This window comes from Malaclemys terrapin, chromosome 11 (assembly GCF_027887155.1).
Source record: "Malaclemys terrapin pileata isolate rMalTer1 chromosome 11, rMalTer1.hap1, whole genome shotgun sequence".
Taxonomy (NCBI): Eukaryota; Metazoa; Chordata; order Testudines; family Emydidae; genus Malaclemys; species Malaclemys terrapin.
In genome coordinates, this window is record NC_071515.1 from 24,247,669 (window position 1) to 24,264,144 (window position 16,476).

At 43.6% G+C, this 16,476-nt stretch overlaps 1 protein-coding gene across 1 annotated transcript in view; it reads left to right on the forward strand.

Annotated features, from left to right (window-relative positions):
- The window catches only part of BOLL (boule homolog, RNA binding protein), a 92,862-nt gene that overhangs the window by 16,802 nt on the left and 59,584 nt on the right, over positions 1–16,476 (forward strand). Inside the window, exons 3-5 of the mRNA XM_054044509.1 lie at positions 786–929; positions 5,507–5,598; positions 16,021–16,075. Of these exons, the coding sequence (XP_053900484.1) occupies positions 786–929; positions 5,507–5,598; positions 16,021–16,075 (291 nt within the window). The remainder of the gene's footprint in view (positions 1–785; positions 930–5,506; positions 5,599–16,020; positions 16,076–16,476) is intronic.

Genomic DNA, 16,476 nt, shown 5'->3' on the forward strand with positions numbered 1-16,476 from the left:
GCACAGGGGGGGGATTGTCTGCTAGAATTTACAGCCAATGTAAGGCCATTTTGCACTGTGTAAGAAAAGTGAAGTGTCCTTCCTGGACCAGAAAATCCAGCCCTGGGAGCCTGATCTTTACAAGTGCTGGGCACCTGTTCCTCCCATTGACTTCATTTGGAGTTGTGGGTGCTTAGCATTTCTAAAAATCAGGCACAAGATGTGTTCAAGGCACATAATTTTGGAAATGCATAGAAAGCATAGTATAGTGCAGAGTCCAGTCTGTGAGACATGTGGTTGGACAGAAGGTCCATTCCAGTTCTGTTATCCATGATTGGAGTGCAGTGGGAATCCTGTCCTGTGGTGGATGATGACTGCCTTTTGTCAGTTTAAAGTAAGGCACTCCTCATTATTATATGTTATATTACAGTAGCAACCAGAAGGTCTTGTCAAGCTTGGGCCCCCATAGTGCAGGGTGCTGTACAAACAAAATAAAAAATAGACCGTAACCCAAAGATCTTAGTCTGAGGCCCAATTCAGTAGGGTATTGAAGCACATGACATGCTTATTTGGTACATGTTTAAGTACCTTACTGAATAAGCCTGAATAAGGGCCCTGGAAGAATTGTGGATAATTGCCATTGGTTAGAAATAAATAAATCATGGTAAACGTTTGACTGTTCAGTATGTTGTGTGTTCTCAAAGAATCTCCACATGTTTTTCTGTGTGGATGTTTTTTGCTTTAGTGGTTTATACTCTACAAAATGTCAAAAATAAATTTTACAAAAATATTTTTCTCTCAAACAGCAAACCACAAATCAGACACAAACAGAATCTTTGTCTCCATCCCCCAACACTGTGTCACCTGTGCCTTTAAATAACCCAACGAGTGCCCCAAGATTTGGAACAGTTATTCCTAATCGCATCTTTGTAGGAGGAATCGATTTTAAGGTATTTTTTTCTAATCTTGGTAGATAAGTAATAGAATAAATGTTTTGATATTTTTTCTTTATTAGTCTCACTTTATATATTCATTAGTTTTATGCATTTTAGGTGTAAGTGTATCTAAGGTTGTGAGATGATGGTGGTCTTTGCAATAATATCCTAATTAGAGGTGTAAACTAACCCTTTTTAAAAATATCTGAAAAGTTATTTGTAATACAGATGTTTTGTAGATAGAGCTAAAAATGACAATCTAGAAGTATTTTTTTAAATTCTGCTCTAAAAATGTATAATCTAGTCCACTACATAAATCATCTTTGAATTACAAAATCTCCTTATTCCTTTTTTCTACACAGCACAGTACTGTAGGTAACAAACATCTCCATATATTAGTAAGTATCTGTATCTTCAACTCTGTTGACTTTTCATCCATTTCACAATAAAAGGAAGTTAAGCATATTTTCTTTACTTTGTTGTGGGGTCATGTCTCCTGTGCACCCCCTCATTGCCTGAGATGCCTCTGCAGTGCCCTGCCATCAACTTCCCCCTCCTTCAGGGCTGTGCTACCAAATAGACACAAGAAAAGTCTCACAGGCCGTTCTGGCCAGGCTTTTGTTCATTTTCCAAAACAGCAAACCAAAGTGACAATATGGCAGTTACCCTGCTAGTCTTAGTCTCTGCCCTGAGGAATATATCTTCCAAAGCTACCACTAAGCCTCCTCTCTTTGGTAGTCTCTACAACTCTCTCTCTACCTTCTCCTCTTCTATTTCTTGGTATCCTTTATAGGGAGACAGCTAATCTCGCTCACGTGTGCCTCTTCAGTAATCAGGGTTGGCTGGGCACAGGCCTGTGGCCCATAAAGGGGCAAGCCATCCTGTTACAAAGGGTAATATCTAGGAAAAGTAAGCATGTTTGCTTAAGGATTTGCCACAGAGTATTGCTAGTACATATCCTAACTGAACACATGCAGCCTTGATGCTACATGCTCTGGACCCTCCAAAAGGCAATAAATATGGGGCCATATGCACACTCCTTTGCTGATCTGAACATTTGGTGATTTCCCTGCTGCTCTCATTTTCTTTTTTACCACTTTAGAACCCTGGACCTCTGCTTCTTTTGGTCTGTTTAGCTGTTCCTTCTTTCCCACCATCAGTATCCTCTCTGCCTTAATGCAGTTAGTCAGAGGACCCATTGAGCACTGACTCAGATTAAGAGAAAGAAAAGAATGGATATGGAGGATATTTATCTTGTCCATCATTATGGTTGACAATTTACCCAGCATATCTTGCATAATAATTACAAGAGCTTCCAAGATCTTTTTAATCATGTGGCTCAAGCACTGGAAATTCATGTTTTTACTGTTGAGACGAAATTGTACAGGCTCTTCTGTATATTTGGAGCTTCACTAGGAGGGCAGAGTAGTTCTTTGTATAAAAAAAATATTCTGGTAAAGACTTCTGTCTCCCTCCCAATTTTGTCTTTTCTGTGGCTAGCTAGGTCAGGGACCATCAGTATTCAAATAAGTTTTATACTTATCCTGTCTATGAAGAGTGTCTAATTGTTTGTGCAGTAGCTGAGTGGTCTAAAGGTGGGAAAGCTTTAGGTCATCTCTCCCTCAGAAAGTGAGAGTAAGGAATATGAATTTCATTGGAAAGGGGAAATAACCCTTTCAGCTAAGCTTACTACCAAATGGGCTTAGTGAGATGTGGATTCAAAAACTAGGATAGATTCCTGCCAATCTTAGATCCTCCCAATCTGGAAGGAAATCTTTCCAAAGGCCAGAGAGTGTCATACTCCTTGAGAGCCGCTTGCTAGAGCTGGTTGAAAAAAAATTCAAAATTGATGGAAAAACAGACAGGTTTTTCAGTAAAATTTTCACAAAAAATGTTTCCTCTTTCCAACCAGTTCTACTGCTTTCATTTCCTCTGATACAGCAACTTGGTCAATCACCACAGCAGTTATTCTTGATGCACAATTTGTGACTGAAGAATTCAAGTCTCTTTCATTTGTAAGCTCCACTCTCTTCAGCAGAATGACAGATAAGGCTTAGAAAGCTTACAGAGGCCAAGTCTATGGTCTTTAACAACATATTTTCAAAGTAAATCAGTCCTCTTTCTCTAGTGCCAGAGCCAAGCATCTTAGCCTATTGCTCAACATTAGCACTTTTAAAGAACACAGCAATAGCCTTTGCATTCTGATATGTACAGGAGCCAACAAAAAAGCTAGAAGTTCTCATGCACATTCTAGTAAACTTCTAGACATCATATTGGACTGGACACTTGATAACTATGCAGTAAATCTAGCATCATTGTTTTATTCCTGTTTCCCTTCATGTCTTTGCTTCTCTGCAGCAGCTTAGCTGCAAGAGACCACAGGACAATTTCATTCCAGAGGAAAATTATATTCATGAGACCGCAGGACACAATATGATATTTCCTAAGGTTTCTGGTGATCATGGTCTCATGTACATATGTCCTCCACATTCTCCAGAACTAAGCTGAAACTCCTTTCGCACTGGTAATAGGCCTCAACAGACTCTGACCATGCCTCAAGATATTTTGGTTTAAATAAAGTTTCTCATAGGCGAGGAAAGCATCCTGGTGGACAAACTGAGCTGCATGCTCAGTGTACAATTCAAATTGTTTCTGAAGAACTCCGTGGACACAGAAGTGGGGAATCCTTAAATATGGACCTCTTTGCCACAAGAGACATCACCAGGTTGTCCACATTTCTGTTTTGTGGGCAGGGAAGCTTGCTCCTTGATTGAAACCAAGGTTCCCTCATTGCCTTTATTTCCTAGAGATATATAGTAAGACAGAATTTATATAATCTTCATAGTATGGCAAGTTTAGTTCTTTAACCTTCTGATTATGCCCATCTACCAGTTCTTCCAAATCTCCTTTCTCATAAGTCTAGTTAGGGTGACCAGATAACAAATGTGAAAAATCAGGATGGGGATATGGGGTAATAGGTGCCTGCATAAGAAAAAGTCCCAAATATCAGGATTGTCCCTATAAAATTGGGATATCTGGTCATCCTAAGTCTAGCTGACATTCTACATCTATATCTGAAGTTATTGTATCTTGTAACTTGGAGCTTAATACCCTTGTGACGGTACCTCCCATAAGGCTTTATGGAAATATGCTTAGAATGTGTTCTTGGATTTAGGGACTAGGTGTGATATTCAAGTCAGGAGAGCAATTCTACAGTCTCTGTTTTGTTAGTACTTTTAAGCCCTCCTTTGGTGGATTGTTACTTTAATCTTCTGAAAGTGGGACTCAGTGGGGTTAATTTTCAAAGCAGAGAGGAAGACTTCTTACCTGTAATGAGTCCTTGGAGTACATTTCCTACCTGCTCAGATCTACTCTTGCCTACTATTCTTCCCAGTGTTTTTGAAGTTCTGTGGCTGCACACCGTTTCTCTGTCTCTGTTTTTGGGGAGGGGGGGTTTGAATTTGCAGCACCAAGAAAATAGCACCTTTTTATAAAATACATCTTGAAGATAAAATTCTTCCAAAAAAGTATTCATCAAATGTCTCAATGACACAACCATTATGATAACTTATATTAACTCTGTAATCAGTAAAAACTCCCCTGCTCCTTAGAGACATATACAAGGCAGTGTAAACCTTGGAGAAGTGGAAGAATAATTTTTCCAACATATACCATACATTTTAAAAAACGACTGGTGAATCAAAGAAACACATTAAAACTTCTGATATACTTCCTTGAGGCTCTGAGAACTCTAGATCCATCCAGGAGTGGCTTGAGGCATCCAAAGATTAATGTGCACCAGCATTGAAGCATGAGATTTAACACATGCCAAATCAATAGTCACACAGGATCAGACATTCAAATGCCTGGTATATTTATTTCAATGTCTGTACTTCTAGATACATAAATCTTCTGGAAGACCATACTTGATGCATGTTTTTATCAGTACAGAAAATGAACATATTATGCATTTGTGGTACACAGTGTTTCAATAATAGACTTTATGGTAAAAAGGGACAATTATGATAATTTAGTTTGACCTGCATAATATGGGCTAATAACTTCACTGTATCTTAATGATTGTTTTTCAAACTTAGCAAATTCTTCATGGAAGTCTGCGCACATATGCCCAGTTTTAAATTTTAAAATGATCTCTAAATTATAATGCCTCATGTTATAAACGACACTAAAATATAGAACTGAAAAACTTGTCTGAGACCAAATGGAATTCAGATATAACTGAGTTACAAGATTATTGAAGTAAAATTGTAATGTAAATTCAGTATATACTTAGATTTATTTCTGAAGATTAAAATCATGTAGGAGAAAAACTGAGATTATTACCTGCTCTCTCTCTTTTGCTCTCACACCCCAGCCCTGCCTCCACACCCACCGTCTCCCCAAAACAGTCACAGAAACATTCACCTTGGAGGCTTTTCTCTGTTTCTAGTGTTTTTAATAAATAGTTGCTCCCAGGATTTACAAGTAGTTTGTTGTTAAATGTGTCCAAACCAAAGCAATATTGTGGTTATTTCTTATTTAATAACTAAACCCATTTGTATTCATTTTGTTCTTATGCTTTATTTTACTAGACTAACGAAAATGACCTAAGGAAGTTTTTTGCCCAGTATGGGTGTGTGAAAGAAGTGAAGATAGTAAATGACAGAGCTGGAGTATCAAAGGGGTTAGTACAGTTGCAATATATCCATTGTGGACACTGAAAACATCATAGTAAGTGGAATAAGTGCAATAGAAGTTGATTGTGATTTTCATGGCTTATAACATTATTACTGGCATCACATTATATGAAACACTCAAGTTTCAGTTCATTTGTTTTCTTTCTTACAGTGTCCCAGAATGGTGGTGTTAATAAATATATGGTTAGCATCACTATTTTCCTCCTCTCTAAGCACTTAGACCTCCCTTTAAGCTGGAGTTTCACTGGCAAGAATGTCCATTGTGTTACAATATGGGTGAGAACCTTATCCCCATTCTGGCCCCTTTACATCATGTAAAAGGGTCAGAGTGGAATAAAGGAGCTCTAAAAACCTGAATCCAATCAGGAACAGATTCCCCCAGCTCAGGAACTAAGCCTGTATTCTGAGGAGCCCCTTGCAAGCTCTAGTGCAGAGGGCATACCGGGGGCAGGGAGGAAGGGACATGTTGCTGGCAGGGCCACAACATGTAGCATTGCAAACATTTATGTTGCATATAGGTAACTGGGGACACGCTGCCATGACTTAGCCAAGCCCCTAGGGGTGTCTGTTATGCCAGGGGGCCACAGAGCAGCACAAAATCAGGAGTGTGTAAAAGTGGTGTAAAATCACCATTGCTTTCCCCTGAGCTGTGAGTTCTGTGCAGCACATCTAAGAGTTGCAGTAGGACCCTTGTAATCAGGGGTATGGAGAATCTGCATAAGTATTAGATCCATTCTTATGTACAAGGCTGTCATAGTTTTCAGCACCTTAAGTTTGCAGATGTGAGACAACTTGCAGCTTCATTCATCCTCGTCCCTTGTCACTGCATCTCTGAAACTCACTCTGAACACAGAAAGAAGAAGCTTCTGCTCCACACCAGGAGAGGAGCTTTTCTCCTCACCTTCAAGGTTGTTACCAACTCTGCGACTCCTTACTTAACTACTTTTGTCTCTCATCATGGTATCCCCAATGTCTGCACCTGCCTCTGTTGCCACCTCCATTTGTCCACCTCTCTGACAGTGGTTTTCGTGTTTTCTTCCAGTGCACCCCTTGGTAACACACAGAATTCCTTCCCTGAACTGATCCATAAGGCATTTCCTCTATCCTCCAAATCTCTGCTTCAGTTCTACTTCAGCCTTGATACCTAAAAGAAGCTAGCTGACTAATATTAATAGGTGGAGGGGTAGCTGAAGAGTATATATTTTGCTTACCTGCTTTAATCCATTCCTCTCCCTCAAAGTTTTTATGTTGCTTTTTTTCTTAGACTGGAAGCTCTTTATGGCAGGGACTGTATCTTCCTTGGTGTGTAATCATCACCTAGCACATTAATGTTACCAGAATGCCAATAATAAATAACAAACATGAAATGTGGATGAGGAAAGTTTGCTGTAGAAACCTTACATTTTGAATTAACTTACTTATCTGTTTTAAGCCGGTAGGTTGATTTAGCAGCAATAAAACTGCTATAACAAACAAGATTTTTCAGCAGGAGTAAATTTTTTCTCAACATAAGCAAAAAACCTATTACAAAAACATTCCCCAACATAGTGTTCACTCAGTACCTTGGTGTAGCACCCTTTCTTCCCACAGGTATTTTCACTTCAGTCTCTTCAATAAGATCTTCTTATTGCCCTTCCCCGGAGCAGCTGTGTAGGGAAAAGAGAAAGGAAACTGAAGTTAAGCTCTTGTGTACTGCAGAATAGATAGTTCCTCTACACCTGGCCACAGTTTGTTTTTGTATTGAATTTTCCTGATATTTTAAAAGAACTTTAAAGCCATAGACTTTGCAAAGGAACTTTGGCACTGCAAAAGAGCTTTAGCAATGAATCCTTAAGTCAGATGTCAGTGTGAATGAAGTAGAAATATTGGTATGCAGAAAATGCCACTATGAATGTACCTAGTTGCAGTAAACAGTTTTCTACCAGTATCTTCAGATATAATTGTATTACTGTTACATATTTTGAATATTACACAGTTTTTGGAAGTTCACAATTGCATGGCTTTTATATTTATTAGCCAAAATGCTTTTGGTTTTTAATGATTTAGTTCATTATGAGTTTGCAGCTCCCCTTACTATCATTTTGAACTTTAGCCAGGATTTTCATATATGCTATCATTTTTAAATAGAGTCTCAACTTCCTTTTATAAGTGTCGTTTTTTTTTCTTTCTTAAAAAGTAAAACTTGGTAGGTTTACAATCATTACAGATGAGTCTTGTAGCACCTCCTATTACTAAGATTGCTCGGCACTTCCCATTGTAAATACCCCATTTTCAATTGCTTATAACTTTGCCAAATTTTAACCATTTTGGCTGAAATTTTGCATGACAGCTATCTGTCTCAAGCTAGGAAAAAATACATTATTTTGCCCATTTTAAAAAACTCTGATGATCTTTTCTTTGAAAAGCTCCAGTGCCCCCAGGCTTTGGAGATTTGGGATTTGGAGACTTGAGATTTGGCAGGAGGGGTGTCCTTCGTGTCAGGGATGTTCCTTTTGCCATTCCCATTAAAATTGCCCCAAGGGTAGGTCTATACTTACCTCCGTGTCCGGCGGTAAGCAATCGATCTTCTGGGATCGATTTATCGCATCTTGTCTAGACGCGATAAATTGATCCCGGAAGTGCTCGCCGTCGAGGCCGGTACTCCTGCTCTGCGAGAGGAGTACGCGGAGTCGACGGGGGAGCCTGCCTGCCACGTCTGGACCCACGGTAAGTTCGAACTAAGGTACTTCGACTTCAGCTACATGATTCACGTAGCTGAAGTTACGTATCTTAGTTCGAAGTGGGGGGTTAGTGTGGACCAGACCCAAATTTGGCTCAGTTACAAGCCTTTGAAAAATCATAGTTTACACATGCTCAGTAGAGACTTAGATTTTAGCAACTACATCCTTGAAGATTCCAGTCACTCGGGACACACTGCAGCCCAGGGATGAGCAGGACTTTCCGTGCAGTTTGGCTCTGGGCTGCTATGGGCATGCTGGGTCCAGGCACCTGAACATGGAACAGGGAAACTGTCTCTCTGTGTTCTTAATGACACACACATACCCCTCCCCCCCCGATTGGTCCCTGCAGCTTGGAAGAGGAAGTTGCCTGATTCAGATGCAGAAGGGACAAGAGCTAGAGGGGGGAGCTAGTGGGAGGAAGCGAGAAAAAGTGGGAGTTGGGGTGGGGCGAAGATCGGGGATAGCTGGGCAAGGAAACTGGGAGTGGGAGCTGGTGAGAGGAATGGTGGGTCTGGAACCTGTTGGCTAGGGGGAGCGGGACAGTGAGATTGGATGGGGTGAGAGAGGGGACTGGGAGTAGCTGGACAAGGAGACTTGGATTAGGAACCAATGTGGAAAAGGAAACTGGGGAGGGGAGACATCTGACAAGGAACTGTGGCACAGGGGTAGAACTGGGACTATTTGAGCAAAAAGACTGAGATCAGGAGACAGGGAGGGGTGGGAGATGAGACTGGATGAGGAACCCAGAGAGGAAGACTATGACTAAGGCCTGGTCTACACTACGAGTTTAGGTCGACTTTAGCAGCGTTAAATCGAATTAAGCCTGGACACGTTCACACGACGAAGCCCTTTCTTTCGACTAAAAGGGCCCTTTAAACTGGTTTCTTTACACTACCTCCAACGAGGGGATTAGCGATAAAATCGGCCTTTGTGGGTCGGAATTGGGGTAGTGTGGACGGAATTCGATGTTATTGGCCTCCGGGAGGTATCCCACAGTGCTTCATTGTGACCGCTCTGGACAGCACTCTCAACTCAGATGCACTGACCAGGTAGACAGGAAAAGCCCCGCGAACGTTTGAATTTCATTTCCTGTTTGCCCAACATGGAGAGCACAGGTGACCACGCAGAGCTCATCAGCACAGGTAATCGTGATGGAGTCCCAGGATCGCAAAAGAGCTCCAGCATGGACCGAACGGGAGGTACGGGATCTGCTCGCCATATGGGGAGATGAATCAGTGCTAGCTGAACTCCGTAGCAGTAAAAGAAATGGCAAAGTATTAGAAAAGGTCTCCAAGGCCATGAAGGACAGAAGCCATAACAGGGACGCACAGCAGTGCCGCGTGAAAATTAAGGAGCTACGGCAAGCCTACCACAAAGCCAGTGAGGCAAACGGAAGGTCCGGGGCAGAGCTGCAAACTTGCCGCTTCTACGCGGAGCTGCATGCCATTCTAGGGGGTGCAGCCACCACTACCTCAACCGTGTGCTATGACTCCCTCACTGGAGAAACACACAGGGAAGAGGGTTCGGGGAACGAGGAAGATGAGGATGGAGGTAATGTAGGTAGCTCACAGCAGCAAGGAAGCGGAGAAACCGGTTTCCCCAACAGCCAGGATATGTTTGTCACCCTGGACCTGGAACCAGTAACCCCCAAACTCACCCAAGACCCTGAGGGCACACAGGGGACCTCTGGTGAGTGTACCTTTGTAAATATTACACATGGTTTAAAAGCAAGCGTGTTTAATGATTAATGATTAATTTGCCCTGGCAATCGCGACCAGTACAGCTACTGGAAAAGTCTGTTAACGTGTATGGGGATGGAGCGGAAATCCTCCAGGGACATCTCCAGAAAGCTCTCCTTCATGTACTCCCAAAGCCTTTGCAAAAGGTTTCTGGGGAGGGCTGCCTTATCCCGTCCGCCATGGTAGGACACTTTACCACGGCAGGCCAGTAGCACGTAGTCTGGAATCATTGCATAACAAAGCATTGTAGTGTATGGTCCCAGTGTTTGCTGGCATGCAGACAACATCCATTCCTTATCGCTCTTTGTTATCCGCAGGAGAGTGATATCATTCACGGTCACCTGGTTGAAATGGGGTGATTTTATTAAGGGGACATTCAGAGGTGTCCGTTCCTGCTCTGCTGAACAGAAATGTTCCCCGCTGTTAGCCACGTGGTGGGGGGAGGGGTGAAGTGATCATCCCAGAGAATTGGGTGTGTGGGGGGCGGGTTAGTTGGGTTTGTGCTGCATGTTAACCCGGAAACCGCAGCCCCTCCTTTTACATTGCAAACCCATTTTAAATGGCCAACCCAATTCATCCTTGATATGGGAAATGAGGGCGCTGCTGTTTGAAACCATTCCCACATGTTAAGAAGGTTAAAAAAGCCAAAAGACTGTGGCTTACCATGGCTGCCTGCAAGCCGAAATCTGTTGCCTGGCACTGCATGAGTGATCTCTCACACGAAACCGGCAGGCCCTCACTATAAGAGTAAAAATGCGACCTTGTAACGAAAGAGTGTACCCATTGTTCTCTAAAATGTGTCTTTTTTAACCACCTCTCCCTTCTCCTCCACCAGCTGTAAATGTTTCTCCTTCACAGAGGCTAGTGAACATTAGAAAGAGAAAACGGAGGACGTGGGACGATATGTTCACGGAGCTCCAGATGTCCTCCCACGCTGAAAGAGCACAGCAGAATGCGTGGAGGCAGTTAATGTCAGACATCAGAAAAGCACAATATGAACAAGAGGAGAGGTGGCGGGCTGAATCGCGGGATGAACAGAGCAAGTTGCAGGCTGAAGATGGTAGGTGGCGTCAGCTTGCAGACAGAAGGCAAGAGTCGATGCTCCGGCTGCTGGAGCATCAAACTGATATGCTCCAGTGTATGGTTGAGCTGCAGGAAAGGCAGCAGGAGCAGAGACCGCCGCTACAGCCCCTGTGTAACCAACAGCCCTCCTCCCCAAGTTCCCTAGCCTCCTCACCCAGACGCCCAAGAACGCGGTGGGGGGGCCTCCGGCCACCCAGTCACTCCACCCCAGATGATTGCCAGAACATGAGAAGACTGGCCTTCAATAAGAGTTAAAGTTTTAAAATGCAGTGTGTCCTTTTCCTTCCCTCCTCCCCCACCCATCCCGGGCTACCTTGGCAATTATCCCCCTAGTTGTGTGATGAATTAATAAAGAATGCATGAATGTGAAATAACAATGACTTTATTGCCTCTGCAAGCGGTGCTTGAAGTGGGGAGGGGAGGGTGGGGTGGGGTGGTTGGTTTACAGGGAAGTAGAGTGAACCGGGTGGGGGGGCGGAGGGTTCATCAAGGAGAAACAAACAGAAGTTTCACACCGTAGCCTGGCCAGTCACAAAACTCGTTTTCAAAGCTTCTCTGATGCGCACCACGCCCTGCTGTGCTCCTCTAACTGCCCTGGTGTCTGGCTGCGCGTAATCAGCAGCCAGGCGATTTGCCTCAATCTCCCACCCAGCCATAAATGTCTCCCCCTTACTCTCACAGATATTGGGGAGCGCACAGCAAGCAGCAGTAACAATGGGGATATTCTTTTCGCTGAGGTCTGAGCGAGTCAGTAAGCTGCGCCAGCGTGCTTTTAAACGTCCAAATGCACATTCCACCACCATTCGGCACCTGCTCAGCCTGTAGTTGAACAGCTCCTGACTCCTGTCCAGGCTGCCTGTGTACGGCTTCATGAGCCATGGCATTAAGGGGTAGGCTGGGTCCCCAAGGATCATGATAGGCATTTCAACATCCCCAACGGTTACTTTCTGGTCCGGGAAGGAAGTCCCTTCCTCCAGCTTTCGAAACAGAGCAGAGTGCCTGAAGACGCGAGCATCATGTACCTTTCCCGGCCATCCCACGTTGATGTTGGTGAAACGTCCCTTGTGATCCACCAGGGCTTGCAGCAGCATTGAAAAGTACCCCTTGCGGTTTATGTACTCGGTGGCTTGGTGCTCCGGTGCCAAGATAGGGATATGGGTTCCGTCTATGGCCCCACCACAGTTTGGGAATCCCATTTCAGCAAAACCATCCACTATGGCCTGCACGTTGCCCAGAGTCACTACCCTTGATATTACCAGGTCTTTCATTGCCCTGGCAACTTGGATCACAGCAGCCCCCACAGTAGATTTGCCCACTCCAAATTGATTCCCGACTGACCAGTAGCTGTCTGGCGTTGCAAGCTTCCACAGGGCTATCGCCACTCGCTTCTCAACTGTGAGGGCTGCTCTCATCCTGGTATTCTGGCGCTTCAGGGCAGGGGAAAGCAAGTCACAAAGTTCCATGAAAGTGCCCTTACGCAAGCGAAAGTTTCGCAGCCACTGGGAATCGTCCCACACCTGCAGCACGATGCGGTCCCACCAGTCTGTGCTTGTTTCCCGTGCCCAGAATCGGCGTTCCACGGCATGAACCTGCCCCAGTAACACCATGATTTCCACATTGCTGGGGCCTGTGCCTTGTGAGAGGTCTATGTCCATGTCAATTTCCTCATCACTCTCGTCGCCGCGCTGCAATTGCCTCCTCGGCTGGTCCGGGTTTCGCTTTGGCATGTCCTGGCTCTGCATATACTCCAGGACAATGCGCGTGGGATTCATAGTGCTCATAATTACCGCGGTGATCTGAGCGGGCTCCATGATCCCAGTGCTAGCTATGGCGCCTGGTCTGAAAAAAGGCGCGAAACTAGTATCTGACGGACCAGGGGAAGGAGGGAGGGAGAGCCGAGTGACAACATGGCGTACAGGTACAGGGAATTAAAATCAAGAAAGGTGGCTGTGCATCAGGGAGAAACACAAACAACTGTCACACAGAATGGTCCCCCCAAAGATTAAACTCAAAACCCTGAGTTTAGCAGGCCGTTGATTTCACAGAGGGAGGGAAAGCAAATGAATACAGAACAAATCTATTTTTTACATCTTAAGCTGGCAGCCGACGGTGCAGCATGACTGATAGCCACTGCAGTACGACGACGATGGATATCAATCGTAATATGCCATCTTCTACCAAAAGGCAAGGGGCTGCTGCTGTGTAGCAATGCAGCCCCACGTCTGCCAGCCCCAGGTCTGTCCTCGGCCTCTTCTGGGTGCTTAGCAGACAATACTGGGCGATTGGCAGAAAATAGCATACTACGACTGATAGCCATCATCATCGAGACAGTTGCATGTCTGCCCAGTTGCTCATGATTGACAGCCACTGCAGTACGATGACGACAGATACCAGTCATAATATACCATCTTCTACCAAAAGGCAAGGGGCTGGTGCAATGCAGCCCTACGGCTGCCAGCCCCACGGCTACCAGTCATGCTACACCATCTACCGCCAAAAGGCAGTTAGCTGCTGCTGCTGTGTAGCAATGCAGTACCACGTCTGCCGGCACCCAGATGACATATGGTGATGGTGAACTGATCTGAGCGGGCTCCATGCTTGCCGTGGTATGTTGTCTGCACAGGTAACCCAGGTAAAAAGGCGCGAATCTATTGTCTGCCGGTGCTCTGACGGAGGGGGAGGGGCCTGACGACGTACCCAGAACCCCCCGTGACACTGTTTTGCATCATTCAGGCATTGGGATCTCAACCCAGAATTCCAATGGGTGGCAGAGACTGCGGGAACTGTGGGATAGCTACCCATAGTGCAATGCTCCGGAAGTCGACGCTAGCCTCGGTACTGTGGACGCGGTCCGCCGACTAGAGCACTTAGAGCATTTTATGTGTGGACACACGCAATCGGCTGTATACAACCGATTTCTATAAAACCGGCTTCTATAAATTCGACCTAATTTCGTAGTGTAGACATACCTTAAGAGATAGTGGTGTAAGAAGGGAGAGGCAGATTGGCTGAGGAGCCTGAAGTGGTGAAAAGAGGACTGGTTGGGCAAGGGGACTGGGACAGGGTGTGAGGAGGGGGAGAGACTGGGAGTGGGGGGAGATTTGCACTGACTAAGTAAATAGTCTGAGACTGAGTTTAGAAATCTGAGGAGTGGAAACTGGGACTGGGTACACAGGAAGAACTGGACTGGAACAAGAAGCTAGGGTGCGAAAGCAAAAAGTCTGCAGAAGAATCTGTGCGAACTACAATAAACTTCCCTCCAAAGCTTGGAATGGAACCCAAGATCTCTGTGTCTCACCATTATTCTACTGTTACCAAATACATTTGAAACAGACAGGTTACGTGTGTGTCTCATTCTTCTCTAATTCCGGTCCACACAGAGGATGACAACTCACCACAGCTATCAGTTACATAGTTAGCTCAAGTGACAGAGGACTGTGTGATGGATTCACAGACTCTGTAGAGTCCAAGCCTGCTGATGAACCATGTGGATATCAGTTTGTTTTTTCAGTTTGCTTTTTTAAAATTTAAAATAAAAAACAAAAAATGGCGTTTAAAAGAACATTAAGATTGCAAAGGCAAGCACTCAAAAGTAAGTGCTCTCGTGTATATGCATGATAATACATTCTCTAATTACATAATCACACACTATTTTTCCACAGGACCCCTGTCTCATTCATGGCAGAGGATGGACCTGCTGTGGGAATGAATCAGGTTGTGTAGTGCAGGAGGTTGTTGTCTATAAGTCCCCAGCTTTATTTGTTGCAGAAATTGGAAGTTCTGTAGTGAATGAGGCAGTGGACAGCAGGAAGAAAAAGGATGATTTCATAGTTAAAGCAGTTAAATATTGCTCTAGAGAATGAGATTCTATCCCAGACCATGTTACAGAGTTTCTAGGTGATGCTGGGCAAGTCACTTAAACCAAATTCTTCACAGGTGATCACTAATTGTGTATTCCTCATTTTCTGGGTGCCCTACTTGATACCCTGGTGTTTAATTTGCAGAAGTGTTAGGCTCGCTCAGCATCAGCTGATGTCAATAAGAACCTGTGTCTAACATACAAAATGCTATATGATACTAAGTGTGCTGAAAAATCTGGTCACAGGTGTCTCAAATTGGGCATCCAAAATTGGTGAAGAACTTTTACCTTAAACTTTCTGTGCCTGAGTTCCCCATCTCTAAAATAGGGATAATACCACTCTGTCACCTCACAGAATGCTGTGAAAATTAATAATATTTGTGAAGAATTAAAATGCTATTGGCCAGAGCTATAGAAAAGCCTATGAGAATATTAATAATTATGCCTTCAGAGAAGGGTTTGGATAGTGTACAGTAAATTGGGCACCAAAATGTAGTGGATACTTTTGACTTTAATCTCTCTGTGACTCAGTTCCCCATCTGTAAAATGTGGATAATAATACCCCTACATCTCACAGGTGCTGTGAAAATAAATTCATTAATGTTTGTAAAGCGGTCATATTATAGTGATGACCACCATAAAAAAGCCCATGAGGATGTTAATTCTGTTTTCAGAGCAGGGCCATACATTGAACAATGAGGATAAAACAAAATATTGACTAGCTGCTCATTAAGCACTGTTCACCGAATGAGACAGTGGTCCTGTGAGAAAAATAGAATGTGATCATGTAATTAAAGACTGTTATAGTTCATGCGCATTCGGGGCCAAATTAAGGTTGCCAAGGCAACCTTATTTGTCATTTCATAACTTCTTAGTGCTTTACTTTTCAAACTTAATGTTTTAACATAGTATTTTGTGTAATATGTAATGTATAATATATATATTATAACATGTTTTTGGTTATAAAGTAGTATGCCAAGAAAAATAATTTATGTAATTTTTATTTAGGTATGGTTTCATCACTTTTGAAACTCAAGAAGATGCACAAAAAATTTTGCAAGAGGTAAGATGATATATTCATCATTATACTCATTGTTTAGGTAAATTCTTCAATTTGAAATTAGTGCTTGCAGACATCCATTACCAATGGATATTTGTCCCTTCTGTGTTTACCTGCTTGGATTTGAAGGTATTAAAGAAGCCCAGGATGTCTGTGGGCTGGTTGGTCAGATTTGTTGCTTTCCTTTCTTTGTACAGAAGAACGAAGAGAAGCAGCAGTAGCATTATTTTCCCTTCTGAACCCACAGAACATCTAAGAAGACATCTCAGAGATTTAGTTTTAAGGGAGGGTGGGTTCTGGGAGTCTCTGGAACTGACTAAGGCAGGTGAAGGTGATGCTTCAGTATCAGGTACCTTAACTTTGTAGAGAGCTGTTTGCAGCCTCTTCTGTGTATACTACTCACT